We start from the raw sequence: 27,857 nt of genomic DNA on the forward strand, positions 1-27,857 counted from the left end.
TTATTATTGTTACGTCGTTGAGCGGGTTAACACACATACAAACAAGGTCAGGTCAGGCAAAAATGCAATATTGTTATAGTGGCCCAACCCATGCGTTGCTCAAGGGCTCTGTAGCACCCCCAAAGGTGAAAACTGAGCCAAAATTCAGTTCCGCCAAATTTCCCAAAACTTGGTGTGAAGATGCCCAGGACGACCAAAAAAAGTCGATTGGAAGCGTGGCCTCAACGCAACAGGAAGTCAGCCATTTTGAATTTTGACGATTTGCACACTACATAAATGAGCAAACTTCTCCATTAGTGCTAAACACATCAAAGGCAAAACTTTATCGATAGGTGTCACTTATTCAAAAGGGGCGAGGCCATGGCAACCATTGGAAGTCCGGCAAATCCCGACCATTCGCCACGAAACAGGAAGTGACCGATCGCCACGACCCTGAACACGTCTGTGGACACAAACTTGAGCCAACAGGAAGTGACCGATCGCCACGACCCTGAACACGTCTGTGGACACAAACTTGAGCCAACAGGAAGTGACCGATCGCCACGACCCTGAACACGTCTGTGGACACAAACTTGAGCCAACAGGAAGTCGGCCATCTTGAATGTAGCCACCATTTGGCCACGAAACAGGAAGTGGAAACGAGAGAAAACGTTTTCATGTAAATGGAAAGAAAATGTTGTCGAACAAACTAAACTGAACAGGAAATAAGAAATAAGAAATAAGAAAAGAAACCAGTCGAGTGAGCAGCGTTATTAAAGTTTATTATAATAACATGAGAGTAAATGAAAATGAACCTGGACCATCAGACTTTTACAGACTGTCCACATACTTTTGTCCACTTTCAGACTCTTAAACACATTTTTATAAATTTATCCTGAAATGTTCTGTAGAAACCGAGAGATTTAAACATTTTTTATTACTAAAAATCAAAAATAAAACACAAAATATTACAAAATAAAATGACATGCGTCAGCTCTCAACGTTTAAAAGAGGAACAAATCCTGTTTGTTTGTTTGCTCAGATCAAAGACAACGGCGACAACGACAGGGACAGGAAGTGGACTCTGCTTGCCGGCGCCGTCACCGTCACTCGGTGATGAAGTGGACAAAAGTGACAGGAAACACTCCTCGTCTGGTCGGCTCTCCTTCAACGTGGCCGATCTGAAACAGAACACATCCTCAGACAGAGGAGGGGGCGTGGCCTCCAGCAGGGGGCAGAAGCAGAGATCGAATATCTAGTCCTTGGACTAAATGTATATATAAAAAGAAATCGTCTGTGATGTCATGTGACATGTACATGTAAGGGGCGTGGCCTCAGCAGTAGCGTGCTATGTAATGTCATTGCTATTCAAATCTGACTGTTTTACTGTATTTACTGTATGTGTATATATATACACACATATACTGTATATGTGTATACATATACACATATATACAGTATATATGTAAAAATACACATATACATTATATATACATATACACACATATACTGTATATATACACATATATGCTGTATATGTGTATATATATACACATATACTGTATATATACACATATATACAGTATATATGTAAAAATACACATATACATTATATATACATATACACACACATATACTGTATATATACACATATATACTGTATATGTGACATATACAGTATATATGTGTATATATACACAGTATATGTGTATATATATACACATATACTGTATATATACACATATATACAGTATATATGTAAAAATACACATATACATTATATATACATATACACACACATATACTGTATATATACATATACACACATATACTGTATATGTGACATATACAGTATATATGTGTATATATACAGTATATGTGTATATATATACACATATACTGTATATATACACATATATACTGTATATGTGTATACATATACACATATATACAGTATATATGTGTATATATATACACACATATACTGTATATGTGTATACATATACACATATATACAGTATACATATACACATATATACAGTATATATGTGTATATATATACACACATATACTGTATATGTGTATACATATACACATATATACAGTATATATGTAAAAATACACATATACATTATATATACATATACACACATATACTGTATATATACACATATATACTGTATATGTGTATATATATACACATATACTGTATATATACACATATATACTGTATATGTGACATATACAGTATATATGTGTATATATACACAGTATATGTGTATATATATACACATATACTGTATATATACACATATATACAGTATATATGTAAAAATACACATATACATTATATATACATATACACACACATATACTGTATATATACATATACACACATATACTGTAGATGTGACATATACAGTATATTTCCCATCTTACAGTTTCATTCATTATGAAAGGTTTTCGGTGGTAGCACAGGATGAAGTGTGTCACTCACCCACCACTCCCCGTCCTCCTCCCCCTCCACCACGATCACCTCCCCCTCCACAAAGGTCAGCTCGTCAGGATGATCAGCTTTGCAGTTGTAGATGGCCTTCACTCTCTGAGGCTTCTGCTTCTACACACACACACACACACACACACACACACACATCTCAGCTCAGCAGAGGTTTCTTTATGTTGACCTCTGACCTTATGTTGTGTGACTTACAGAGAAGGTGGTTCTGGGTTTGGGTGTGGGAGGATTTGGACTCTGAGGAGATCTGGACTGAGAGGAGACTGCAGAGAAACAAACGTCAGCATGCAGAGTGTGTGCGTGTGTGCGTGTGTGTGTGCGCGCGTGTACCTCTGTCCCTCACTGAAGGTCTCTGTGGAGGACGTTTCACTGATCTGAAAGCAGGAAAAATATAACTTGTTTCCATCATGTGGTTCACATGAGACCAATATAGTCCACTACAGACCAGTATAGTCCACTACAATTCAATTAAATTTTATTTGTATAGCGCCAAATCATAACATACATGATCTCAGGTCTCTACACAGACAAAATCAAGGAGAGCAATTTTCATAATGTTCCGCAGGTGGAAGGAGGCTGTTCTGGAAATGAGTTTTATGTGTGAATCAAAAGACATTTCCTGGTCAAAAGTAACTCCAAGGTTCCTCACAGTGGAACTGGAAGCCATGGTGATGTCATCTAAAGTGACAATGTGATCAGAAAGTTTTTCTCTGAGGTGTTTAGGGCCGAGTATAAAAGTTTAAAAGTAGAAAGTTACAGGTCATCCAGGACTTAATGTCTCTGAGACATTCCTGGAGTTGAACAACCTGATTTATTTCATCCGGCCTCATTGATAGATATAGCTGTGTGTCATCTGCATAACAATGAAAGTGTATGTTGTGCTTCCTAATAATGTTCCCTAGAGGAAGCATATATAAGGTAAAAAGTATAGGCCCAAGCACTGAGCCTTGTGGAACTCCACAATTAACTTTTGTTTGTAGTGAGGCTTTATCATTAACGTGAACAAACTGGAATCTATCAGATAAGTATGATTTAAACCAGCAGAGGGCAGCACCTGTGATACCAAGAGTCTGCTCCAATCTCTGCAGTAGAATATCATGATCAATGGTGTCAAATGCAGCACTAAGATCTAACAGGACAAGTAAAGAAACTAGACCATTATCTGAGTTACTAACTTTAACTAGTGCTGTTTCTGTGCTATGGTTTAATCTAAAACCTGACTGAAAATCTTCAAACAGGCCATTAATGCGCAGATATTCACATAATTGATTGGCAACAGCCTTTTCTAAGATTTTAGAGACAAAGGGAAGATTAGATATAGGTCGGTAATTAGCTAAAATATCTGGGTCAAGGGTCGCTTTTTTTAGAAGGGGTTTAATAACTGCTACTTTAAACGTTTGGGGAACATATCTAGTTAATAAGGATAGATTAATTTGAGTTAATATAGAGTTGTTAATTAAAGGAAACACATCTTTAAACAGTTTGGTGGGGATAGGATCTAACTGACAGGTTGATGGCTTAGATGATGAAACTAATGATGTTAACTCAGGGAGATCTATAGGGGAGAAACTGTCTAACTGTGCACCTGGTGCTTCTAAAGCTCTTGTGCTAGAAGATGAGTCAGTCCCAATATGAGGGAGGAGATGATCCATTTTTTCTCTAATTGATGTTATTTTATTCACAAAGACGTTGATAAAGTCATCACTGCTCAGTGTTAAAGGAATAGATGGTTCAGTGGAGCTGTGGCTCTGTCAGAACTACAGACCAGTATAGTCCACTATAGACCAGTATGGACCAGTATAGTCCACTACAGACCAGTATAGTCCACTATAGACCAGTATGGACCAATTTAGTCCACTACAGACCAGTATAGTCCACTATAGACCAGTATGGACTAATTTAGTCCACTACAGACCAGTACAGTCCAGTATCAAACCATAAAAACCAGTACTTACCCAGTGGGTGATTTGGGTGACGTAGGAGATTTGGGAGACTTGGGTCCTGGAGGTCCTGGTGTTCTGCTGCTCTGGTGGACGGGGACAGGTGGAGGCAGGGGTGGAGCCTTGTAGTGGGGTGGTGCTGGTATAGAAGGTGGTGATGGGACTGGGGGGACAGAGGGGAGTCCCAGAGCCGGCGGAGGAGGCAGAGGAGGGAGGGGCGTGTTCCGGGCTGACCCGGATTTGGTCTCAGACAGAATGGACTTCCTGTTTCCTACAGGAGGAAGAGGAGGAGGAGGAGGGGGAGGAGCAGCTGGGAGCACTGGGAGGTGTGGGGGTCTTTGATTAAAATTTGAAGTAAACACAGATTTTAAGACAAAACGGCCACACAGGGGCACTACACTCACCGTACATGGATGAGTTCCTCTCAGGGGTTTGAGGGATGTGCGGGTCTGACGACGACCGCTGTCTTCCTACAGTTTCCATGGCGACAGGTTTACCATGACCTGATCCTCTGTGTGGTCCTCGGGGAGGCAGTGGGGGCGTCGGTCCGGTCGGCAGCAGGTTGATGTCCAACATGGTCCCGTAGGTCTCGTTGCTGATGATGGTGCTGGCGACCGGTGGCCTCTGTTTGTCCCGTGCCAGGGAGGCGGCGTCCCGCGCCAACGCCGCCATGTTGGGCTGCATGGGGGAGGAGCCTGACACGAAGCAGCTGACAGGACGCTCGTCACGGCGGTTAGGGATGGGCTGCGCGAAGAAGAGTCCGTTACCGTCTGACCTGGACATTCACACACACCGCGTTTGATTTCATCATTAACAGCTGCTCACCTTGTCCTCCATCTCGTCCTCACTCTCGTCCAAGTCCTCGTTCTGAAGACGCCACTCGTACTCGACGTGAACGTGGACATTGAACTTTCCTGTTTGAGCCTGAGTCAGCTGAGAGACCACAACGCTGGTCAGAGACACACAAAACAAGCACAAAGAGACACAAAACAACAACAAGAGACACAAAACAAGCACAAAGAGGCACACAAAGAGACACAAAACAAGCACAAAAGACAAACAAGCACAAAGAGACACAAAACAAGCACAAAGAGACACAAAACAACACACACAAAAGAGACACAAAACAAGCACAAGACACAAAACAAGCACAAAGAGACACAAAACAAGCACACAAAACAAGCACAAAGAGACACAAAACAAAGACACAAAACAAGCACAAAGAGACACAAAACAAGCACAAAGAGACACAAGCACAAAAGCACAAGAGACACAAAACAAGCACAAGACACAAAACAAGCACAAAGAGACACAAAACAAGCACAAAGAGACACAAAACAAGCACAAAAGACACAAAACAAGCACAAAACAACGAGAAAGAGACACAAAACAAGCACAACAAAACAAGCACAAAGAGACACAAAAAACAAGCACAAAGAGACACAAAACAAGCACAAAACAAGGACAGAGAGACACAAAAGCAACAAGAAAGAGGCATAAAACAACAACAAGAAAGCGAGAAAGAGACATAAAACAAGCACAAAACAAGGACAAAGAGACACAAACAAGCACAAGAGACACAAAACAAGCACAAGAGACAAAACAAGGACAAAAGACACAAAACAAGCACAAGAGACACAAAACAACAAGAAAGAGACGCAAAACAACCACAAGAGACAAAACAACGAGAAAGAGACACAAAACAAGCACAAAAGAGGCACAAGCACAAAAGAGACACAAAACAAGGACAAAAGAGACACAAAACAAGCACAAGAGACACAAAACAACAAGAAAGAGACGCAAAACAACCACAAGAGACAAAACAACGACAAAGAAACACAAAACAAGCACAAGAGACACAAAACAAGCACAAAGAGACAAAATGGCCGCCTTCTCACCAGCTCTTCGCACTCTACGTGTCGCAGACGCTTGGCGATGTCCAGCGGTGTCTCGCCTGCCTCGTTTGCTGTGGAGACAAATAAAGAAAAGACGTTGACTGCAGTCGCCGAGCGTGAAAAGCTTCAGTGGACGCGTTTGTCCTCTTACTGATGGACACGGACGCTCGTCCTCTCAGCAGCAGCTTCAGACACTCTCTGTTGTCGGTCAGGCAGCAGTAGTGCAGCGCCGTGCTGCCTTTAATCGTCTGCTTGTCCAGGTTCCCACTGAAACACAACACAGGTCAGTGTTTCATGTGACACACACACACACTGCTGACTCCATCACTAAGTCCAAATGTCTTATTTTGTCTCTTCAGTGTTAAAAATCCTCTGTTCAGATTGACCTCAGTCACACACAGTGACCACACGAGGCAGCAGAGGACCAACAGCTATAAACACTGGTTTTCTCTGTGGGCTTTGGTGTGGGAGAGTGAGCGGTTTAAAAAACATCAGTTTCCTGTTGGAAAAGTCCGTCTCACAGTGAGATACGTCGTTATCATGTGACGTAGATATCGTGGTTACCTGTTCTGTGCCAGGAAGTCCACGATGTGGAGCGAGTTCCTGTCGACCATGCGCACAGCCAGGTGGAGCACCGTCTCTCCAGGTTCCTGACGGGGAACAAAACACACCTGGTCAGACAGGAAGTGGCCGTCGTCGTCAGGCGACCGTGCGTCAGTGCCGTCGTACATGTTCGCTCGACTGTGGGATGGACTCCATCAGGTCCACGCCCTCAGCGTAGACCTGGATCAGGGCCAGGATGTCTCGGTTCCTGACGGCCTGGTACAGCGCCTGCAGCCTGGACGCGGCGTCGGGACACAGCTGCTGGGCAAAGCGCTTCTCCGTGTACTTGGCCGTGATGTAGTCCTTCCTCACCTGCCTGGAGAGGAGCACAGCACACAGACACGGTCAGCTCGTCGCCTCATTTTCAGTCTGCGTCACCCCGTGTCACTCACATGTCGCTGCTCGGCTCCGGTTTGGTGACGTTCTGCGTCGTCAGATCTGCCTCCATGATCTCGTTGAAGCTGGCGTTGCCGACGTTCTTCGCCAACTGAAACACAACATCGGGGGATTCGTGAGCCAGCGCTTCTCGGTTCTCATCACTCATGCAACCGATGGGGTGGAGACTCACCAGCAGCTCCGAGGTTCCCAGGACATCCAGGTCCAGACTCTGGATCCTGGAGTAGTGGACCCCCATCTCTCTGTGGATCCCTGAACACTCGATGCAGATCAACACACCAAGGTTGGTGGACAGCCACGTGGGGCCTGAGGGAGGGGGAGTGTCTTATATTTTTTTGGTGTTTTACAGAAACATTTGTGTTGGTTTTTACTGCCTCAGAAGTTAGAGTATTAGCATTTAGCAAACCTTCCTCTTCACAGCTGTCCTGGCAGCATTAGCAGTATTAGCAGTAGCATTATTAGCAGTGTCAACAGTAACATTACTTTCAGTATTAGAATCATTTGCAGTATTAGCATAGCAGCTACAGCAGTATTAGCAGTATGAACAGCATTAGCATCATTAGCAGTATGAACAGCATTAGCATCATTAGCAGTATGAACAGCATTAGCATCATTAGCTAACCTTGGGCTCCACAGTCACAGCAGCCATCGTTGCCGCTCATCCTCTTCACCTCTCCTACGATGGCTTTGGTTAACTCCTGGACGATGTTGTTCTCGCCTTCGTCCTGGTCTCCTTTAAAGGCTTTGTTCAGAGCCTCCTCTTTACTGTTCTGCAGTACTGACACCCAGCTACACACACACACACACACACACACACAGTAACATATCACTGACACACACAGACACACACTCAGCGACACCCGAGCGTCCGACTTAAAGCTACTTACACCTGACACTCGGCCTCGTCCTCGGCTTGAAAGTGGTAGGTTCTGTCGTCTGAGGAAGGAAAGCGGACATGAGACGTCGCACACGCGAGACAGAAAGGGACGTGTGATGTCATGTGACATACGCGAGAACAGGTCGAAGCTCTTCTTCTCGTCCGGGTTCCTCTTCACCTGACAGGTGAGCAGGTTGAGTTTGGCAGGAGGTCTGTTGGCCTATGAGACGAGGAGCAGGGACACACGTGAAGCAGCGGAGAGGACACACGTGTGTCCTCACAAAGACACAAAACACTTATAAAGAGGGGCGCAGACAAATGGCCCAGCAGGGGGCGCTAAATGCAATTCAGTATTAAGATTTGTCTCCTACGAATTGTAAGATTCTGAGGTCACAGGTCGCCACAGAAGTCTCAGCGCTTTTACTCTCAGACAGGAAGTGATCGTGTAGCTTGTGTGCACTTGACACGACAGTTAGCCATTAGCACAAATGTCATAGTTGATCTCAAGCAGACGTTTGAACAAACTAATTGACTTCTGGCCCAGTTATGCTAACGGGCTAACCTGCGCTAACTGTTAGGCTGTTATTACAAATGACACCTCACAGTTTTTAAAATCTGGGATTAAGATTAATAATCTACTGTGTGATATAATCTGTAATCTTGTTTTTAATGTGTATTTGTATTGGGAAATTTTAATTTGCTTTGTGTCCTTTTTCTCTGCCACCACTGGCAGCTAGCTAGAACTAGCTGTGGCTAGGCTAGAGCTAAGTGGTTAGGATGCAGCATTAGCAGTAGCAACAGCAGTACTAAATGCAATATTAGCAGTAGAATCAGCAATTTACCAATGGTAGCAACAGCATTAGCAGTTGCAGTAGCATTATTAGCTAGACTATCCCTGGTTAGCATGCAGCAATAGTAGCATTTTCTCTGGGGTTGTGAAATGGTGGAGCCTGTGCAAAAGGGTGGAGCCTGTGTCAGTGTGTTTTTTAGTTTCATTTGTCACAGGCAACGTTTGTCGTTGCCTAGCAACTGTTGTGTTTGAATCTTCACACGTCGCAAACGCCGGTTCATGAGTCACGACTAAGTGAGTGACCCCGCCCTGTTTCTTAAAACCATGTCTCCTCCCACCCTTCTTTCTTTCATCCTTTTCCTTATGCTCCGCCTCCTCCTGCTCTTTCTCCTCCTCTGCTTCTTGCTCTGTCCTGATTGGCCGTTTGACTCTTCGTGCAAAAACTTAAAAATAAAAAGACAGAAGGAACAAAAAAGAAAGAGGAAAAAAAATAAGAGGCTAAATTTAAGAAAAGACTGCAAACCTATAACTAGACTTCTGATTGGACGTGCAGACAGGAGGGTGGGAGCTCGGCATGCACAACGACCAATAAGAGAAGAGGATCTGGCGTCTTACCGTGCCGTGACAGATGGTCAGGAAACCGTTCCTCACCGAGCACTTCCTCTTCTGCCACACCTTCCTCAGCCTGTGGGGGGCGCGCACACACAAAATATGAACGACAGGTGAACGATGAGGACAGGACAGGAGAACGACGAGGACAGGTGAATGATGAGGACAGATGAAAGATGACAGGACAGGTAAGCGATGAGGACAGGTGACGATGAGGACAGGTGAACAATGAGGACAGGACAGGTGAATGATGAGGACAGGTGAACGATGAGGAAAGTTGTACAGGCTTTGCTGGTGGCCTCGCTGTTTTACACCACAGTGACATTGAATTGAGCCTTTTGTCTGCCCCAAATTTCTGTTCCTTTGAAAATCTGGTACTCAAATGCAAACACCCTCTTAATGTAACAATAGCTGTTATTTATCGTCCTCCAAAACCCCAACCAACATTTATTACACTCTGCACATCCTACAAAAACATTTTGGTTATTGGTGATTTTAATATTCATATGGACTCTCCCTCCAATCGACTAGCCACAGAATTCAAAGAAGTACTGGACTGCCTCAACCTCACCCAACATGTCAATGTCTCCACCCACAATAAAGGCCATACCCTGGACCTAGTTATCACGACTCCCTCACAGTCCATGTATATGACACTGGTGTGTCTGACCATCAGGCAGAAACTCCCCCTACCATCTCCATACACAAAACCAAAACGTACAATAACTTTCAGGAACCTAAAAAACATCGATTCCCCCTCTTTCAGTCATCATCTCCATCTTCTTCTCCCACCTACATCCTCCTCAGTCTCCAACCTCGTGGATTTCTACAACAACAGTCTGTCCTCCATCCTGGACAAAAAATGGACAATCTACTTCTCCCGGTCTGCCCCATGGTACACAAAGGAGCTGAGGCAGATGAAAAGGTCAGGCCGTGTCCTGGAGCGGGCCAGCGTAACATCTGGCCTGACGGTGCATAAGTTGGCCTACCGGGAACATCAAAGATCTTACACTAAAGCCCTTTCCGTGTCCAGGTCAGAACACTATTCCACAATCATCAACAATAACCCAGGTATCTCCAAGCAGCTCTTCTCTACAGTAAATCACATTCTCAAACCTCAGATCACTCCATACTACACTCATACAGACAGTAACTACAACAAGTTCCTTGAATTTTTCACCTCCAAAATTAACAATATCCGCTCATCTATCATACAAACACATAGTCCCATAGTCCAAGACATCCCAGCAATTTTCAGCACACAACATTTCTCACATTTCATCCCCACAACACAGCAGGAGGTCGAAAAGATCATCCGCAGATCCAAACCATCCACCTGCTCCCTTGATACCCTCCCTTCTCCTCTGCTCAAAACACACAACCAATCCATTACCCCTCTCATAACAAAAATCATAAATCTATCTCTCCAAACAGCCAACGTTCCTCCCTCCCTCAAAACAGCTTTGATAAAACCTCTACTCAAAAAAAACAACCTTAGACCCAATCCCTCTGTCAAATTACAGACCCATTTCAAATCTCCCATTCATTTCCAAAATCCTAGAGAAAGTTGTTTCCATCCAGCTTCATAACCATCTCAAATTACCTATATGAAAAATTCCAATCCGGTTTCCGCCCTTCCCACAGCACAGAAACAGCTCTCATCAGAGTCAACAGTGATCTGCTAATGTCCTCCGACTCCACATCCCTCCTCATTCTTCTCGACCTCTCTGCTGCATTCGACACCATTGACCACAACATCCTCCTCCACCATCTCCAGCACCTCATTGGCCTCTCTGACACTGCCCTTCACTGGTTCCGCTCCTACCTCACTGACAGGGCCGAGCGCGTGGTTCGGGGGATGCTAAATCTCGCCCCCACACTGTCACCTGTGGGGTCCCCCAGGGCTCCGTGCTCGGTCCAACCCTCTTCCCTATCTACATGCTTCCCCTTGAGTGTGTCGTCAGCAGACATGGAATTAATTTCCACTGCTATGCTGACGACACACAACTCTACCTTAAGGTCTCCCCCTCTGGGTCCACCTCTGCCACTGTTGCTCGTCTCGGCTCCTGCCTGGAGGAGATAAACCCATGGATGAGTCAAAACTTCCTGCAGCTGAACGGCTCAAAAAACAGAAGCCATCCAAACCGGTACTCCTCAACAACTCCGTTCTTCCCCCATAACCTCAGTTTCACTTTTTGGCCACAACATTCCCCTCTCTCCCTCCGTTACCAACCTAGGAGTCAAATTTGACCACCACCTCTCCTTCGACAATCATGTCACCCACATCTGCAAAACCTAATTTTTTCACCTCCGTAACATCTCCAAACTCCGCCCCTTCCTTTCCCTTCCAGCTGCAGAGAAACTCGTCCATGCCTTTGTCTCCTCCAGGTTGGACTACTGTAACTTACTCCTCATCTGGATCCCTGGCAGGAGCCTCAAAAAGCTCCAGTATGTTCAGAACAGCGCTGCCAGGGTCCTGATGAGGGTGCGGAAGTACGAGCACATCACCCCCATCCTCCACTCCCTTCACTGGCTCCCTATCTCCGCCCGCATTGAGTACAAGGTCCTCCTGCACACCCACCACTGTCTGCACGGTGATGCCCCCACTTATCTCACTGACCTCCTCACACCACACTCGTCAGCCAGGACCCGGTCAGCACCGTCTGCTCGCACCCAGGACACGGCTCAAGACCATGGGCGACAGAGCTTTCGAAGCTGCCGCTCCCTGTCTGTGGAATGCCCTTCCTGACCACCTCAGAGCTCCACAGACGGAGGATGCTTTTAAAAAAGAACTCAAAACCTTCCTTTTAAGAAAAGCATACAGCTAATTTATTTCTTTTATTATCTTGTTTTTAAAATGTAGCACTTTGAGATTTGTTGTTCAAATGTAAAGTGCAATACAAATAAAATCTAGTATTATTATTGTTGTTATTATTATTGTTATTATTATTACAGGTGAATGATGAGGACAGGACAGGTGAACGATGAGGACTTCCTGTCCAAACCTCTTGACAACGAAAAAACAGCTTACACAGAATAACAGCGCTGCCCTCTGCTGGTTGAGCTCGGTTAATGTAAACCATCTTTAACGCCTTTAACAGTGACATAATTTCCTGTGCAACCCCTGAGGCATTGTGGGACGTGGAGTTCACTCACCCTTCGCTCTTCTTGTAGAGGACTCCGGAGCACTCGGTGCCGTGGGCCTTGTTTCCCTGCAGCTGATGAAGACTGTAGCCGGCGCTCTGCTTCGCCTGGGTGTCCTGTGAGGACACAACCACAGTGTTAACCCCTGCCGTCTTGTAACTCAAGTCCAAGGGGGCAGGGGTTCCTTCTTTCTTTCTCCCTCCATTCCTTCCTCACCTCTTTCTGCTCAGACTGCAGTGAAGTCTTCAGCATGTCTCGAAGCTGAGTCAGCTGTTTCCTATCTCCATCCTGACCCTGTTTGATCTGAAAGACAGACAGACAGACACACACAGACAGACAGACGGTGGTTAAACAGCCATGGGATATTTTCCATTCATTCCAAATGTAACATCATAGTGGGCGGAGTAGGACACATGTCCCGCCTACTCCTCCCAGAAGCCAATCATGCGCTTCACTTAACGTCACAGTAAGATTTTAAAATTAAAGGTAGAAGCTTTATCCGCCACGCAAGGGCCACAGGCGGACGCTGTGACAATCTCAGCTGACACAGGGCGAGAGGCGGAGTCACGCCCTGGACACTTTTTGAATTTTCTAAAAATGTTCTCAGGGTTACGGTGACGAGAAGGGGGTGTGGTCTTCCTGTGCGTCCTCACCGTGCTCAGATCCGCAGCCAGTTTCTCCACAGACGGTTTCAGACTCTCCACAACTTTCAGTCCGTCCTGGAAGAAACTGAAGACAGAGACGACGTCAGGGTTTTTAAGCGCCGGCGTTTGGACGAGAACACAGGTGACGAACACGGACGCGTTAGTGTGACGCACTTGCACTGAGCGTGGTAATACTTGACCAGGTTCTGCAGGAAGTCCACGCCTTTCTTCACTTTGATCTCGTTCACTTTGAGCAGGTACTGTGGAGAGAGAGAGAGAGAGAGAGAGAGAGAGAGAGCGCCTGGCATCAATGAAGTTCAGCCATTCAAAAATACTAAATTAATTAACTACTTTGATAATTGACCATTTTTCAGCTTCTTAAATGTGAATATTTTCTAGATCAATATTTTTACGCATTTTATGAACCAAACTGATCAATTCAAAATAATTGACGTTGATAATATGAGCACTAATGGGCACTAATGAGCTTCCATACATTTGTAAAAACCGACATAACTTTTCATGAAATAATTACATTCAACATTTTCTTTCTTACTAAAAGTTGTTAAAGAGACAGATTTAAAGATGTACAATGAAAGATGACCTCTGTGTGACCTCTGCCTGACCTCTGAACTCACCTCACACATCTGCAGCTGAAAGAGTCGTCGCTCCTTCTCCATCTCCTCTGCGATTTCTCCGCCGCTGAACTCTGTGCGAATCATCCCGTGCTGCTTGGCGTGTTCCCTCTTCTCCTTCTCCAGCTTCACTCTGCCGAGGTCAAAGGTCAAGGGTCAAGTAAGCACGCCGAGTTGCTAAACGTACACATGCCACATGTGATTCTGTTCGACGTGAAACAGTAGAAGAAGAACAAGAACTAGAAGAACAAGAAGAACAACAAGAACAAGAACTGCAAAAACAAGAACAAGAAGAACAAGAACAAGAAGAACAAGAACAAGAAGAACAAGAACTCGAAGAGCAATAACTGCAAGAACGAGAACAATAACAACAACAAGAACAAGAACTGCAAGAACTGCAAGAACAAGAACAAAGAAGAACAAGAACTGAAAGAAGAACAAGAACTGCAAGAACAAGAACTAGAAGAACAAGAACAAAGAAGAACAAGAACAAGAACTGAACAGGAAGAACAAGAACTGCAAGAACAAGAACTGCAAGAACAAGAACTAGAACTGTAAGAACTGAACAAGAACTAGAAGAACAAGAACTGCAAGAAGAACAAGAACTGCAAGAACTAGAAGAGCAAGAACTGCAAGAACAAGAACTAGAAGAACAAGAGCATGAACTGATAATCTATCTTTTACTCTTATAAAATAATGAAATCTTAAATCTGTGAACATTTCAAATGGAGGAAAACCCACTGAATGAATGAATGACTGACTGAATTAATGAATGAATGAGCTGGTTAAACTGTCATTTCCTCACAGTTTGGTCTCGTAATCCTTCCACGCTTTGTCAAACGGCTTCTTCAGGTCCTGCAGGAGGTGGAGACTTGACATAATTAGGAGACTGCCCGACCAATCACAGCAGAGCATCAAACACAGACACAAGACTTGTGAACCTGAAAAAACAGCTTTTTACATTTGTTAGCAGTTAAAGGGATAGTTCAGGAGAAGTCTCCGATATCTTTAAGAACGCGTTCACGTCTTTATCTCACGGTTAGACTTTTGTAAACCACTCACTACGAACAAGAACTACAACAAGAACTAGAACAAGAAGAAGAAGAAGTACAAGAACTAGAACAAGAAGAACAAGAACTAGAACAAGAAGAACAAGAACTAGAACAAAAACAAGAACTAGAACAAGAAGAAGAACTAGAACTAGAAGAAGAACAAGAACTAGAACAAGCACAAGACAATGAGTGGTTTACTCACAACACAACCTTCAGTTTAAAGCCATAAAATAAGGCTGAGACTAAGGGTCGAAATAATGTGGCAAAGATAATCCTAAGGTACCGTAGACTTTCCCTAAAAATGAAGCCAAACTTGTGCTTTTTATCTGTGTTTTTCAGCCACTGTGGTAAAATAAACAGTGGGTGTAAGTTCACTCAGATGAGGAGTGGGTGAGATGTTCCAGGGTGAAGTGTCGGACGCTCAGTACGTTCTCACTGATCGACCGTGGAAGACAAACCCCTTTGACTCCCTTCAGGTCTCCCTTCAGCAGACTGTCCAGAGGGAAACTGATGATGTTGTTCATGTTCTGCAGCTGTGAACACACAACGTCAACACCGGTCAGGTCCCGCTCACATGACCGCTAGCGGCCAATCACATGCCATGTCCTCACCAGGTTTTTGAAAAGCGCCGCCAGCTCTTTGGTGAAAACGGCAAACTTCAGGAAGGCGGAGCCGACCTCGGCGTCTTCTCTACGGACGCAGTGGTCCCCAAACTTCTCCATGGACTGGACGTACTGCTCCTCATTCTCCACGTGAGCTGAAACACACAGGAAGTGGACGCCAGTTTGTGTTTAGGTTCCACACACGTGCACACACACACCAAACCTCATAGAGAATATCAGTGATTTTAGCTGCAGAGACACAGGAGCTGCTGGTCCTTTGCTGCCTCGTGTGGTCACTTTGTGTCACTGACGTCAATCTGAACGCAGGATTTTAAGCGCCAAAGTGACAAAATAAGACATTTGAACTTAGTGATGGAGGCAGCAGTGTGTGTGGGAGAGTGAGAGTGAGTGAGTGTGTGTGTGTGTGTGTGTGTGTGTGTGTGTGTACTTACTCTGTAAATTCTCTGTAAATACTCACAGAGACACACACACACACCTGTCCCTCCCTCCCTTGGCATGCTGGGACAGGAGCTTGGCATGCTGGGAATGTGGAGGTGAGTCTGCACCTGCCTGACAGACAGGAAGTGACATCATCACTTACCCTGACCAGATGTGTTGATGGCCTTCACGGACTTCTTGATCTTGGTCAGAACCGTGCGGTCGACATCCAGAGCCTGAGGGGGACAAACAGAGTCAGCCCTGGTTCTGGTCTCCATGCTGCACATGGCCACGCCCACTCGAGTGTTTAGAACCTCATAGACATGTCACATGTGTAACCACGGTTCTCTGAAATCATCAGTGAAGTCACGTGTACACATGTGTCTGTCACTCGCTGACACCAGCAAGTTCAAACTGGGATTTACTCTTTTCTCAGTCAGAGTTCATTTTTCATCATTTTTCATAGTGTTCTTCGTTTTTTTCATCGCTTTTCTATCATTTTTCAACATTTTTCATCGTTTTTCAACATTTTTCATCATTTTTCCATAGTTTTTCTGTCATTTTTCAACATTTTTCATCGTTTTTCTATTATTGTTCAATCATTTTTCAACATTTTTAATTGTTCTTCATTGTTTATCAACGAGACACAGATTGTTATACTAATGCTAATAATGATAATATGAATATATGAATTCTATAAAAACCAGTGACAGAGTGAAACTGGAAGTCAGTCTTAAAGGACCTTTTCATTCTAGTCTTAGTTAAAATACAATCAGGAAGTGAATGTTAAAAAACCCCAGAACCAGCTGAGGTTTTTTCAGTTTCTTTTTAAACTTCTTTGTTTTTTGTGTGGACAGGTGAGAAAGTGAGGACGCGTCAGGACACGGGGACGCGTCAGGAGTGACCACAGCAGAATTATGACTTAACAAAAATCTTTATGAGTTTCCTGTCAGTGATTATTTGTAATGAATTAGTGAGAATTAATAGATACTGTAGGACTGGGCAGCATGGGAAAAAAATCTCATCACGATATATTATATACTTTACATCAGGATATAAATCAGATCAATATTTATAAACCTCTTATCAATAATCTACGTATCTGTGTAAATACTAAAATACACTGCAAATGCTCTGTAAAAAAGACTGGAAATACTCTAAATACACCTAAAAAAGGAGGAGAACAGAGGAGGACAGAAGAGTGAGAGAAAATGACAGTCGTGTTGGGACAGGATCAGACGGGTGAGGCTTCATCGTGGCCTCAGGCTCATGTGTTAGCAGTGAATGTCCCAGCATGCACCAGGACTGACAGACATGTGATTCCATGGGCGAGTCAACCACGTTAGCCACTGCACCACCGTGTATGTGTGTGTCAATGGAATGATTGATTTTCTGTGTTGATGTAACTGATCATTGATTGTTACTTTGTTTGGGTGACGTCGTCATGGTTACAGTGTATTTTGTTTTGAAAATGTGTGACCTGGTGATCACATGACGGTGCTGACTCACTCTGACCTTTGACCTCCTCACTAACCGTCCTCAGTTACCAAACACAGTAACTGACGGTGTCGCAACAGCAGTCAGAGGAGGAAGTGAAGAGCGTCCACTTCCTCCTCAGACTGAGAGACAAACACATTCAACTGCAGCTCCAGACCCACTGTACTGTTAACAAACACACACACTCAACTGCAGCTCCAGACCCACTCTACTGTTAACAAACACACACACACACACATTCAACTGCAGCTCCAGACCCACTGTACTGTTAACAAACACACACACACACAACAAACACACACACATTCAACTGCAGCTCCAGACCCACTGTACTGTTAACAAACACACACACACACACATTCAACTGCAGCTCCAGACCCACTCTACTGTTAACAAACACACACACACACACACACACACACACACACACACATTCAACTGCAGCTCCAGACCCACTGTACTGTTAACAAACACACACACACACAACAAACACACACACATTCAACTGCAGCTCCAGACCCACTGTACTGTTAACAAACACACACACACACACATTCAACTGCAGCTCCAGACCCACTGTACTGTTAACAAACACACACACACACACTCAACTGCAGCTCCAGACCCACTCTACTGTTAACAAACACACACACACACACACACACACACACATTCAACTGCAGCTCCAGACCCACTGTACTGTTAACAAACACACACACACACACATTCAACTGCAGCTCCAGACCCACTGTACTGTTAACAAACACACACACAAACACATTCAACTGCAGCTCCAGACCCACTGTACTGTTAACAAACACACACACACACTCAACTGCAGCTCCAGACCCACTGTACTGTTAACAAACACACACACACACACACACCCACCCACACACACACACACACACACATTCAGCTGCAGCTTCAGACGCACTTTACTGTTCACACAAATAATGAACAAACTCAACTCAAACTTTATTTCTAGAGCACATTTAAAACAACCGGGGTTGACCAAAGTGCTGTACAGATTAAACGCAAAGCGGCAGTTACAGTAAATAAAAGAAATAGATAACAAAATACATAAACACAGTCCAATAATGTGTCTTTAATGAGGATTTGTGTGTTGGAGTAATCCACTTGTGAATTAATAAAAGCATGGATTACAGTCTTGAAATCTCTGTATAGCATGTACCCCTTTACTTTCAATAAAATCATTAAATGATAAAAGCAGTTTTTCACGACATAACTAACCTGGCGATCACATTTCAGCCTGTCATCAAATATAACACCAAGAGTTTTTACTGAAAACCAGATGTTTGGTGTAAGGGGGCCTAAAAAGCCAGCAGGAAAATCTGATGGACCACATCCAAACATTATGATATCAGTCTTGGATTTGTTCAAGTTCAAGAAATGTGTGCTCATCCAAGATTGAACATTGTATATGCAGTTAAGAAATGTCTGTCTGGAATCAGTGGATGTTGATGTTAAAGGTAGGTAGATCTGAATGTCGTCAGCATAACAATGAAAAGAAAGATTGTGATTTTTGAAAATTGATTCTAGTGGTAATATATAAAGCAGGAAATGTATCGGCCCTAGGATGGAGCCTTGGAGGACCCCCGAGGAGAGAGGGGCTGAGGAAGAGGTGAATTCACAGAGCTGCACGGAAAAACTGCAATCAGTCAGGTAGGACTGGAACCATGAGAGAGCAGAGCCTGTAATACCCAGCTAAGACCTACAACAGTCAGCTGATTGGGCGACAGAAAACGATGTGTGTAATATCATGGAAGCCGAGACAAATCTCCACAGTCTGTCCTCGTGCAAAGACTGACTTTGTCTTTTTGAGCTGCTGGACGTCCTCCATGTCGTCGTGCATGGTCATCGGGGCGCGTGGCGGTACTGTTCTCAGTTCAAATGCAAGCCTGACCCAGGACATCTGTCGTTCATTTTCTCCATTAATCCATGCGCTGTTTGGTTCAGAAAATGAACCACAATGTGTTTTTGTCCACAAACACAAAACAGAAGGTAGAAAGTAGAAAATATTCACATTTAAGAAGCTGAAAAATAACAGAAAGTAGTCTTGTTCTGTACTGTGTCAAATAAGTTGAGCCGACACACGATGTGCTGCTAACTGTACTTTAATTCACAACTCTTGGGAATATCCGTCCACATCTCTGGTACCGGTAAAACAGGAAGTAAAACACACGTCACATGTGCCAATCACATTCGTCTACACTTCAGGGACCGATCGGAAATCGTATAACCTAAGAATATTACATCCCCCTTCTTTGAAGAAAAATATGAAACACAACATTCAAGGGGCCACACGGTGGTGTAGTGGTTAGCACTCTCGCCTTGCAGCGAGAAGACCCGGGTTCGAGCCCCGGTTGGAACAAGGACCTTTCTGCATGGAGTTTGCATGTTCTCCCCGTGTGTGCGTGGGTTCTCTCCGGGTTCTCTGGCTTCCTCCCACAGTCCAAAAACATGCAATGTGGGGATTAGGTGAATTGGACACTCTAAATTGACCGTATGAGTGAGTGTGAGAGTGAATGGTTGTTTGTCTCTAGCTGTGTGTGGCCCTGCGATGGACTGGCGAACTGTCCAGGGTGTACCCCGCCTATCGCCCTATGTAGCTGAGATTGGCACAGCACCCCCCGCGACCCTCTGGTGGAGGATAAAGCGGTAGATGACTGACAACATTCAAGGATGTGCAATAAACCCTTGCTGAAACATATTGAAATTAAAGTAGCATATCCTTATCCAGACAGACAGACTTCTCGGCTAAGCCATTACTTTGAGGATAGTGTGGGCTGGAGATAATGTGTGTGAACCCCCATGTGTTGGCAAAACCTTCAAACTCTCTACATCTGTACTGTGGACCATTGTCTGATATAACAGTCTCTGGTATCCTATGTCTTGCAAAAGAAGATTTCAGTTTATGTATAACAGCAGCAGATGTGGTGCTGTGTAATCTGTCTAGCTCGAAGTATCTGCTGTAATAGTCTACTGTGACTAAATAATCCTTATTGTTCCAAGTGAACAGGTCAGTAGCCACTGTTTGCCATGGCCTGTCTGGGATCTTGTGACTTATCATTGGCTCTGTAGTGTTTGACGGTTTATGTTCATTACAGATGTGGCATTTCCCAACTAACTCCTCAATCTGTTTGTTCATCCCAGGCCAGAAGATGATGTCACAAGCTCTTTGTTTGCACTTTTCCATACCAATGTGACCTGCATGGATACGGGATAACATCTCTGTGCGCAGTGAGTTGGGTATGATTGATTTTTTCCCCTTTGAACAGGATGTTATTCATCTGCGAGAGCTCGTCCCGGTGGTTCCAATATTCTGCTATGTTCTGAGGGCATAGTTTCCTCTCCTCAGGCCATCCTGACTTAATTGTCTTTCTCAGCAAGACGAGTTGAGCATCCTTTCCAGTCTCTGCCTTGATGTCTTCAAGTCTGGTGTCACTGACAGGTAGGTTGCTGTAAACAGTGTGCACCTGCATGTCCATACCTTCACTGAGGCTGGTGTCCTGATCAGGCAGTGACTTTCTGGAGAGAGTGTCTGCGACAGGGATGTCTTTGCCTGGTCTGTGAGTGATGGTGATGTTATACCTCTGTAGCTGAAGCATCATTCTTTGTAACCTTGGAGGCGCTGCTGCAGGTGGTTTTCGCAAAATGGATTCAAGTGGCTTATGGTCACTTTCCACGGTGATGTGGCGACCTGGTGGAAACGCTTGCATCCAAACAGAATAGCATATCGCTCCTTCTCAATCTGTGCATAATTGACTTCACAATCAGTCAGTGACTTAGATGCATAGCCTATGGGCTTTCCTTCTTGTAACAATACTGCCCCTAATCCATATTTTGATGCGTCAACTTGGAGTCTGAGTTCCTTGCTCGGGTCAAAGTATCTTAACACTGGACCTGGTTCCTGAGTGAGCAGCTCTTTAATTTTTTCGAATGCTTCCTCCTGCTGTGCATCCCATCTGAATTCACTCGAATCTTTTAACAGGTGACGCATGGGTGCATTGACATCAGACAGTCCAGGGGCAAATTTGGACAAATAGTTAATCATGCCAAGGATTGTTTCCAGCTCACCTTTGTCTTTTGGTGGCTCCATGTCCCTCACAGCTGCAATCTTAGCTGGATCAGGCTTGATTCCATCCTTGGTGATTCTGTGCCCAAAGTAGCTGACTTCCGTGGCACAGGTTGTACTATTATCTGGGTTGAGCTTAACTCCTCGCTCCCTGGAGCGCTGCAACATGGCACGGAGGTTGGTATCATGTTCTTCTTTAGTCTTGCCATAGATGAGGATATCATCAACTATTGCTCTAACACCCTGCAAACCCTCATAAGTCTCGTCAACTTTACGCTGAAACTCATCTTGAGCAGAGATCAATCCAAAAGGTAAGCGAAGGAATCTGTATCGTCCAAAAACAGTGTTGAAGGTTGTCAGCTTTGAGGACTCATCTGAGCGCTTGATGGCCCAGTAGCCTGACCTTGCATCCATTACAATGAAGAAACAGGCTCCTGCCAATTTGGATGTGGTGTCCTCAAGGGTAGGTAAGGGGTAGTGCGGGCGTTTGATGACTTTATTTAGGTACCTTGGATCAAGACATACTCTCAGTTTTCCTGTGCGTGGTTTTTCTGCTGCTACCATTGAATTAACCCATTCAGTTGGTTCAGTGACTTTCACAATAATGTCTTGTTTTTCCATGTTTTGTAATTCCTCCTTGAGGCGGTCACGGAGGGCCAAAGGGACGTGCCTAGGTGGGTGAACTACGGGTACTGCATTGGGTTTAATGTGAATTGTGCACTCTCCAGGAAACAGTCCTATTCCTGTGAACACATCAGCAAACTCATCCATAACCGATGTCTCAGGTGAGCTGTGCACAGACAGTATAAGTTTAATGAGTCCAAAGTCCAAACAGGCTTTTAATCCTAGCACTGGAGGAGCTTGTGTGTCAACGATGTGGACCTTTAATGTCAGATGAATGTTTTTGTACTGGCATTTAATGTTACATTTTCCTCTGACAGATAGCCTCTCACCCCCATAGCCATAGAGAGGGCGTGTTGTTGGTTGTAGTGTGTCCTGTATCCCAAGCCTTTGGAAAACATTATTGGGAATGACATTAGCTGAGGCTCCAGTGTCTAGCTTAAAGGTGACAGTAGTTTTACTTGGTCCAACCAATACATCTGCATATGCCTGTTCAGTTTCTCTTTGGTTACTGCTGCCTTGTGTTACTGCATCAATAAACAAGTCTTCATTATCTGTCTTGCTGAGTGAGTCAATTTCACTTACAGTATGCACTCCTTTGCTTTGCTTTGAGCGGCATACTTTTGCAAAATGATTCCATTTGCTGCATATTTTGCACTGTTTACCTTTTGCTGGACAGCTGTCTTTTGCTCCATGAGGCTTGTTTCCGCAGTAGCCACAAGTTTTATGACGCTCTCTGTACCCATCAGGTCTGTAGGTGTTCTCCATATTTCCTGTTGCCTTGTCCTGGCGCGTTTTCCAAGCGGTCTTCCTTGAGTAATGGCGATTGATAGCATGGACAGTCTGCTCGTGCAGGCCGCTGTTGCAGCTAGCTATAGTTTTGAGCTGTGCTTGTGCCATGTCATGAGACCTGACAATGTCTATAGCTTTAGACAACGTCAAATCGGAACCCACACTCAGTAGCTTTTCTCTTACTTTAGGTGACTGGATCCCAAACACGACACGGTCTCTCACCATTTCCTTGTTGTTTGCATAATTACAGTCCTTCACGAGCAGTCTCAGATCCGTCAAAAACTGTTCAAATGGCTTGTTGGCTCCTTGGACTTTTTCGTGGAATTTATAACGAGCAAATATGATGTTTGATTTTGGCATGACGTATGCTTCAAAGGACTCATAGTACGTATTCAGTACCTTTCGTTCGTCGTCTGTAAATGTCCATGTGTTATATATGTCCCGGCCTCTTTCGCCGATCCAAATGAGAAGGTAGCTGCATTTTTCGTCCTCTCCTTTTTTCTTAAACGGACCAGAAAACATGAACTTAAATTTCCGCCATGCTTCGGGCAGGTTACTCGCATCCCAATCCATACGAGGTGACGGAACTCCGATGACGTCCATCTTGTTGCGAAGCTTTTCTTCCTTTTACTCTGACACCATGTCTTGTTCTGTACTGTGTAAAATAAGTTGAGCCGACACACGATGTGCTGCTAACTGTACTTTTATTCACAACTCTTGGGAATATCCGTCCACATCTCTGGTACCGGTAAAACAGGAAGTAAAACACACGTCACATGTGCCAATCACATTCGTGTACACTTCAGGGACCGATCGGAAATCGTATTACCTAAGAATATCACATTTAGAAGCTGAAAAATGACAGAAAGTAGAAAATATTCACATTTAGAAGCTGAAAAATGACAGAAGGTAGAATCTATTCACATTTAGAAGCTGACAAATGACAGAAAGTAGAAAATATTCACATTTAAGAAGCAGAAAGTGACAGAAAGTAGAAAATATAACATTGAAAATGACAGAAAGCAGAAAATATTGACGCTAAGAAGCTGAAAATGACAGAAAGTAGAAAATATTCACATTTAAGAGCTGAAAATGACAGAAAGTAGAAAATATTCACATTTAGAAGCTGACAGAAGTAGAAAATATTCACATTTAAGAAAAATGCATTTAAGAAAATGACAGAAAGTAGAAAATATTCACATTTAAGAAAATGACTGAAAATATGAAGCAAAAATGACAGAAAGTAGAAAATATTCACATTTAAGAAGCTGAAAAAATATTCACATTTAAAAAAAAATTAGAAAATATTCACATTTAAGAAGCTGAAAATGACAGAAAGTAGAAAATATTCACATTTAAGAAGCTGAAAAATGACAGAAAGTAGAAATATACATTTAATGAAAATGACATAGAAAATATTCACATTTAAGAAGCTGAAAAATGACAGAAAGTAGAAAATATTCACAATTAAAAGCTAAAAAATGACAGAAAGTAGAAAATATTCACATTTAAGAAGCTGAAAAATGACAGAAAGTAGAAAATATTCACATTTAAGAAGCTGAAAAATTAGAGAGAGTAGAAAATATTCATTTAAGAAACTGAAAAATGACAGAAAGTAGAAAATATTCACATTTAAGAAGCTGAAAAATGACAGAAAGTAAAATATTCACATTTAGAAAAAATAAAATATTCACATTTAAGAAGCTGAAAAATGACAGAAAGTAGAAAATATTCACATTTAAGAAGCTGAAAAATGACAGAAAGTAGAAAATATTCACATTTAGAAAATGACAAAGTAGAAAATATTCACATTTAAGAAGCTGAAAAATGACAGAAAGTAGAAATATTCAAAGAAAAAATGACAGAAAGTAGAAAATTGCTGAAAATTAGAAAAATAGAAAGCTGAAAAATGACAGAAAGTAGAAAATATTCAGAAAAATGACAGAAAGTAGAAAATATTCACATTTAAGAAGCTGAAAAATGACAGAAAGTAAAATATTCACATTTAAGAAGCTGAAAAATGACAGAAAGTAGGAAGCTGAAAAATGACAGAAAGTAGAAAATATTCACATGTAAGAAGCTGAAAAATGACAGAAAGTAGAAAATATTCACATTTAAGAAGCTGAAAAATGACAGAAGTAAAAATATTCACATTTAAGAAGCTGAAAAATGACAGAAAGTAGAAATATTCACATTTAAGAAGCTGAAAAATGACAGAAAGTAAAATATTCTTTAAGAAGCTGAAAATGACAGAAAGTAGAAAATATTCACCTGAAAAATGACAAAGTAAAATATTCACATTTAAAAGCTGAAAATGACAGAAAGAAATATTCACATTTAAGAAAGAAAAATGACAGAAAGTAAAAATATTCACATTTAAGAAGCTGAAAAATGACAGAAAGTAGAAAATATTCACATTTAAGAAGCTGAAAAATGACAGAAAGTAGAAAATATTCACATTTAAGCTGAAGACAAAAGTAGAAAATATTCATTTAAGAAGCTGAAAAATGACAGAAAGTAAAAAATTCACATTTAAGAAGCTGAAAAATGACAGAAAGTAGAAAATATAAAAAGCAAAATTTAAAAAATATTCACATTTAAGCTGAAAATGAAGTAGAAAATATTCACATTTAAGAAAATGACAGAAAGTAGAAAATATTCACATTTAAGAAGCTGAAAAATGACAAAGTAGAAAAATATTCACATTTAAAAAGCTGAAAATGACAGAAAGTAGAAAATATTGAAAATGACAGAAAGTAGAAAATATTCACATTTAAGAAGCTGAAAATGACAGAAGTAGAAAATTCTTTAAGAAGCTGAAAATGACACATTTAAGAAGCTGAAATGAGTAGAAAATATTCACATTTAAGAAGCTGAAAATGACAGAAAGTAGAAAATATTCACATTTAAGAAGGAAAAATGACAGAAGTAGAAAATATTCACATTTAAGAAGCTGAAAAATGACAGAAAGTAGAAAATATTCACATTTAAGAAGCTGAAAAATGACAGAAAGTAGAAAATATTCACATTTAAGAAGCTGAAAAATGACATAAAGTAGAAAATATTCACGTTTAAGAAGCTGAAAAATGACAGAAAGTAGAAAATATTCACATTTAAGAAGCTGAAAAATGACAGAATGAATTCCAAACGCCATACAAACGTGTCTTTGAGGGGACATGTTGGGTGTGTTTTCTTGAGTATCTTTGTGAGGACCAAAACACTTACACACCAAGGAAGTGAGGACTTTTTGGGAAAGTTTGAACATTTTGGCTGGTGCTAACAATCTGACACCTTTTTCAGGGTAAAGACCTGGTTTTGGTTTAAGGGTTTAAGGGTTTGTGTGTGTGTGTGTGTGTGTGTGTGTGTGTGTGTGTGTGTGTGTGTACCTCCTCCAGCACTGACACCGTGTTCCTGCAATGTAACATCCGGGTGGTGAAGCTGGACGTGGTCGGAGCTTTGTAGTCCTCATTAGTCTCCGATACGAACTCCGTGACGCTGATTACTTCCGGCATCGTGGGCATCTTGGGCTCCAGCGCGCGCGCGCGCACGCACACTGTCCCGCAGCAGGTAGGAGGACAGGTAAGAATCACAGACAGCCACACCTGGACTCACTCACTCAGTCACCGCGATCCTGACGTCATCGCTCCAGCTTTAATAAAAAAAAGAGTGTGTTTTTCCTCCACTGCAGGAGTGAAACACAGTGACTGAGCCGTCACGGTCCCGCGTGTCCACCCACTGCAGCCGCTGCACCTGAGTAAACGGAGCCGAGGAGAGGAGGGGGCGGGGTCACGGAGGAGGGCGGGGTCAGAGAGAGAGAGAGAGAGAGAGAGAGAGACTCGAAGTGTCACGGAAAAAAAGACCTTTTTCATTAATTTGAAAATTTATAAACGTTAAGACTGCAATAAAACCGTTAAAAAACAAGCAATTAATTCATATAAAAAATACATTAAAGATATAGTTTAGTGTGTCTCTGTATGTGTGTGTCTGTGACTTTGTGTGTGTATCTGTGTGTTTCTGTATGTGTGCGCGCATGTCTGTCTGTGTGTGTGTCTATCATACGTGTGTGTACTTGAATGTGTATCTTTGTGAGACCAAAACATATACACCAAGGAAGTGGAGGACTTTGTGGGGAAAGTTAGAACATTTTGCCTCACCTGACACCTTTTCAGGGTAACACCTGGTGTGTATCAGATAGTCAACGGCTGGGTTGTTATGCGCCCCCCTGCTGCTGGAGAGACACAGGCTCACACTCAGTGAAACAAAATGGAGACAGGAGGACGAACAGCCATTTAGCCACTGAACAAAAGACCGTCGTCGTGTGAACTCTGCGTGAGTTGAAGTCAGCGACACCTATCCAGAATATTTTTGGCTCTTATTTCAACCGTGGAGTGGAATTTTAGTCAAATTTTATGACTTTAATCTGAAGTTTAGAAACCACTCACTCTCTCACAAAACCCCATATAGAAAACCAGTGATTTTAACATTACTCACAGGAGTTGTTGATCCACTGCTGCCTCCATCACTAAGTTCAAATGTCTGATTTTTTTCTCTTAAGTGTTTGAAATCCTTTATTCAGATTGAGCCTCAGTGACTTCAAAGGTGACCACCTGAGGCAGCAGAGGACCAGCTGCGTCCCCGCAGCTAAAATCGCACCGACTTCCTCTGTGAGGTTTGGTGTGGAAAAGCGAGGTGGTTTAAACTTCCACTTTCCTGTTATAAAAGTCCATTT

The 27,857-nt window shown here is 42.9% G+C and overlaps 1 protein-coding gene across 1 annotated transcript; it reads right to left on the reverse strand.

The window, feature by feature from the left end:
- Positions 1–744: 744 nt before the first annotated feature.
- Positions 745–26,896, reverse strand: asap2b (ArfGAP with SH3 domain, ankyrin repeat and PH domain 2b). The gene is made up of 27 exons (XM_044049574.1): positions 26,515–26,896; positions 16,283–16,355; positions 15,691–15,836; positions 15,538–15,612; positions 14,833–14,882; positions 14,031–14,160; positions 13,567–13,652; positions 13,402–13,477; positions 12,965–13,051; positions 12,761–12,864; positions 9,611–9,680; positions 8,338–8,425; positions 8,216–8,264; positions 7,951–8,117; positions 7,501–7,634; positions 7,325–7,419; positions 7,059–7,248; positions 6,894–6,979; positions 6,481–6,596; positions 6,333–6,400; positions 5,260–5,367; positions 4,839–5,178; positions 4,450–4,753; positions 2,825–2,868; positions 2,690–2,757; positions 2,477–2,596; positions 745–1,160 (listed from the first exon to the last, which is right to left on the reverse strand). The coding sequence occupies exons 1-27, from the start codon at positions 26,647–26,649 to the stop codon at positions 1,086–1,088; spliced, it is 3,084 nt and encodes a 1,027-aa protein (XP_043905509.1). The 5' UTR covers positions 26,650–26,896; the 3' UTR covers positions 745–1,085.
- Positions 26,897–27,857: the final 961 nt, after the last annotated feature.

The sequence above is a fragment of the Solea senegalensis genome, linkage group LG17, assembly GCF_019176455.1.
Source record: "Solea senegalensis isolate Sse05_10M linkage group LG17, IFAPA_SoseM_1, whole genome shotgun sequence".
NCBI lineage: Eukaryota > Metazoa > Chordata > Actinopteri > Pleuronectiformes > Soleidae > Solea > Solea senegalensis.

Coding starts and splice junctions, on each gene's coding strand:
- asap2b (XM_044049574.1), bottom strand. CDS start 26,649: ATGCCCACGATGCCGGAAGTAATCAGCGTCACGGAGTTCGTATCGGAG. Junction 13,653..14,030: donor TTCAGCTGCAGATGTGTGAG/GTGAGTTCAGAG, acceptor CTCTCTCCACAG/TACCTGCTCAAAGTGAACGA. Junction 7,635..7,950: donor CTGTGACTGTGGAGCCCAAG/GTTAGCTAATGA, acceptor CCCCTCCCTCAG/GCCCCACGTGGCTGTCCACC.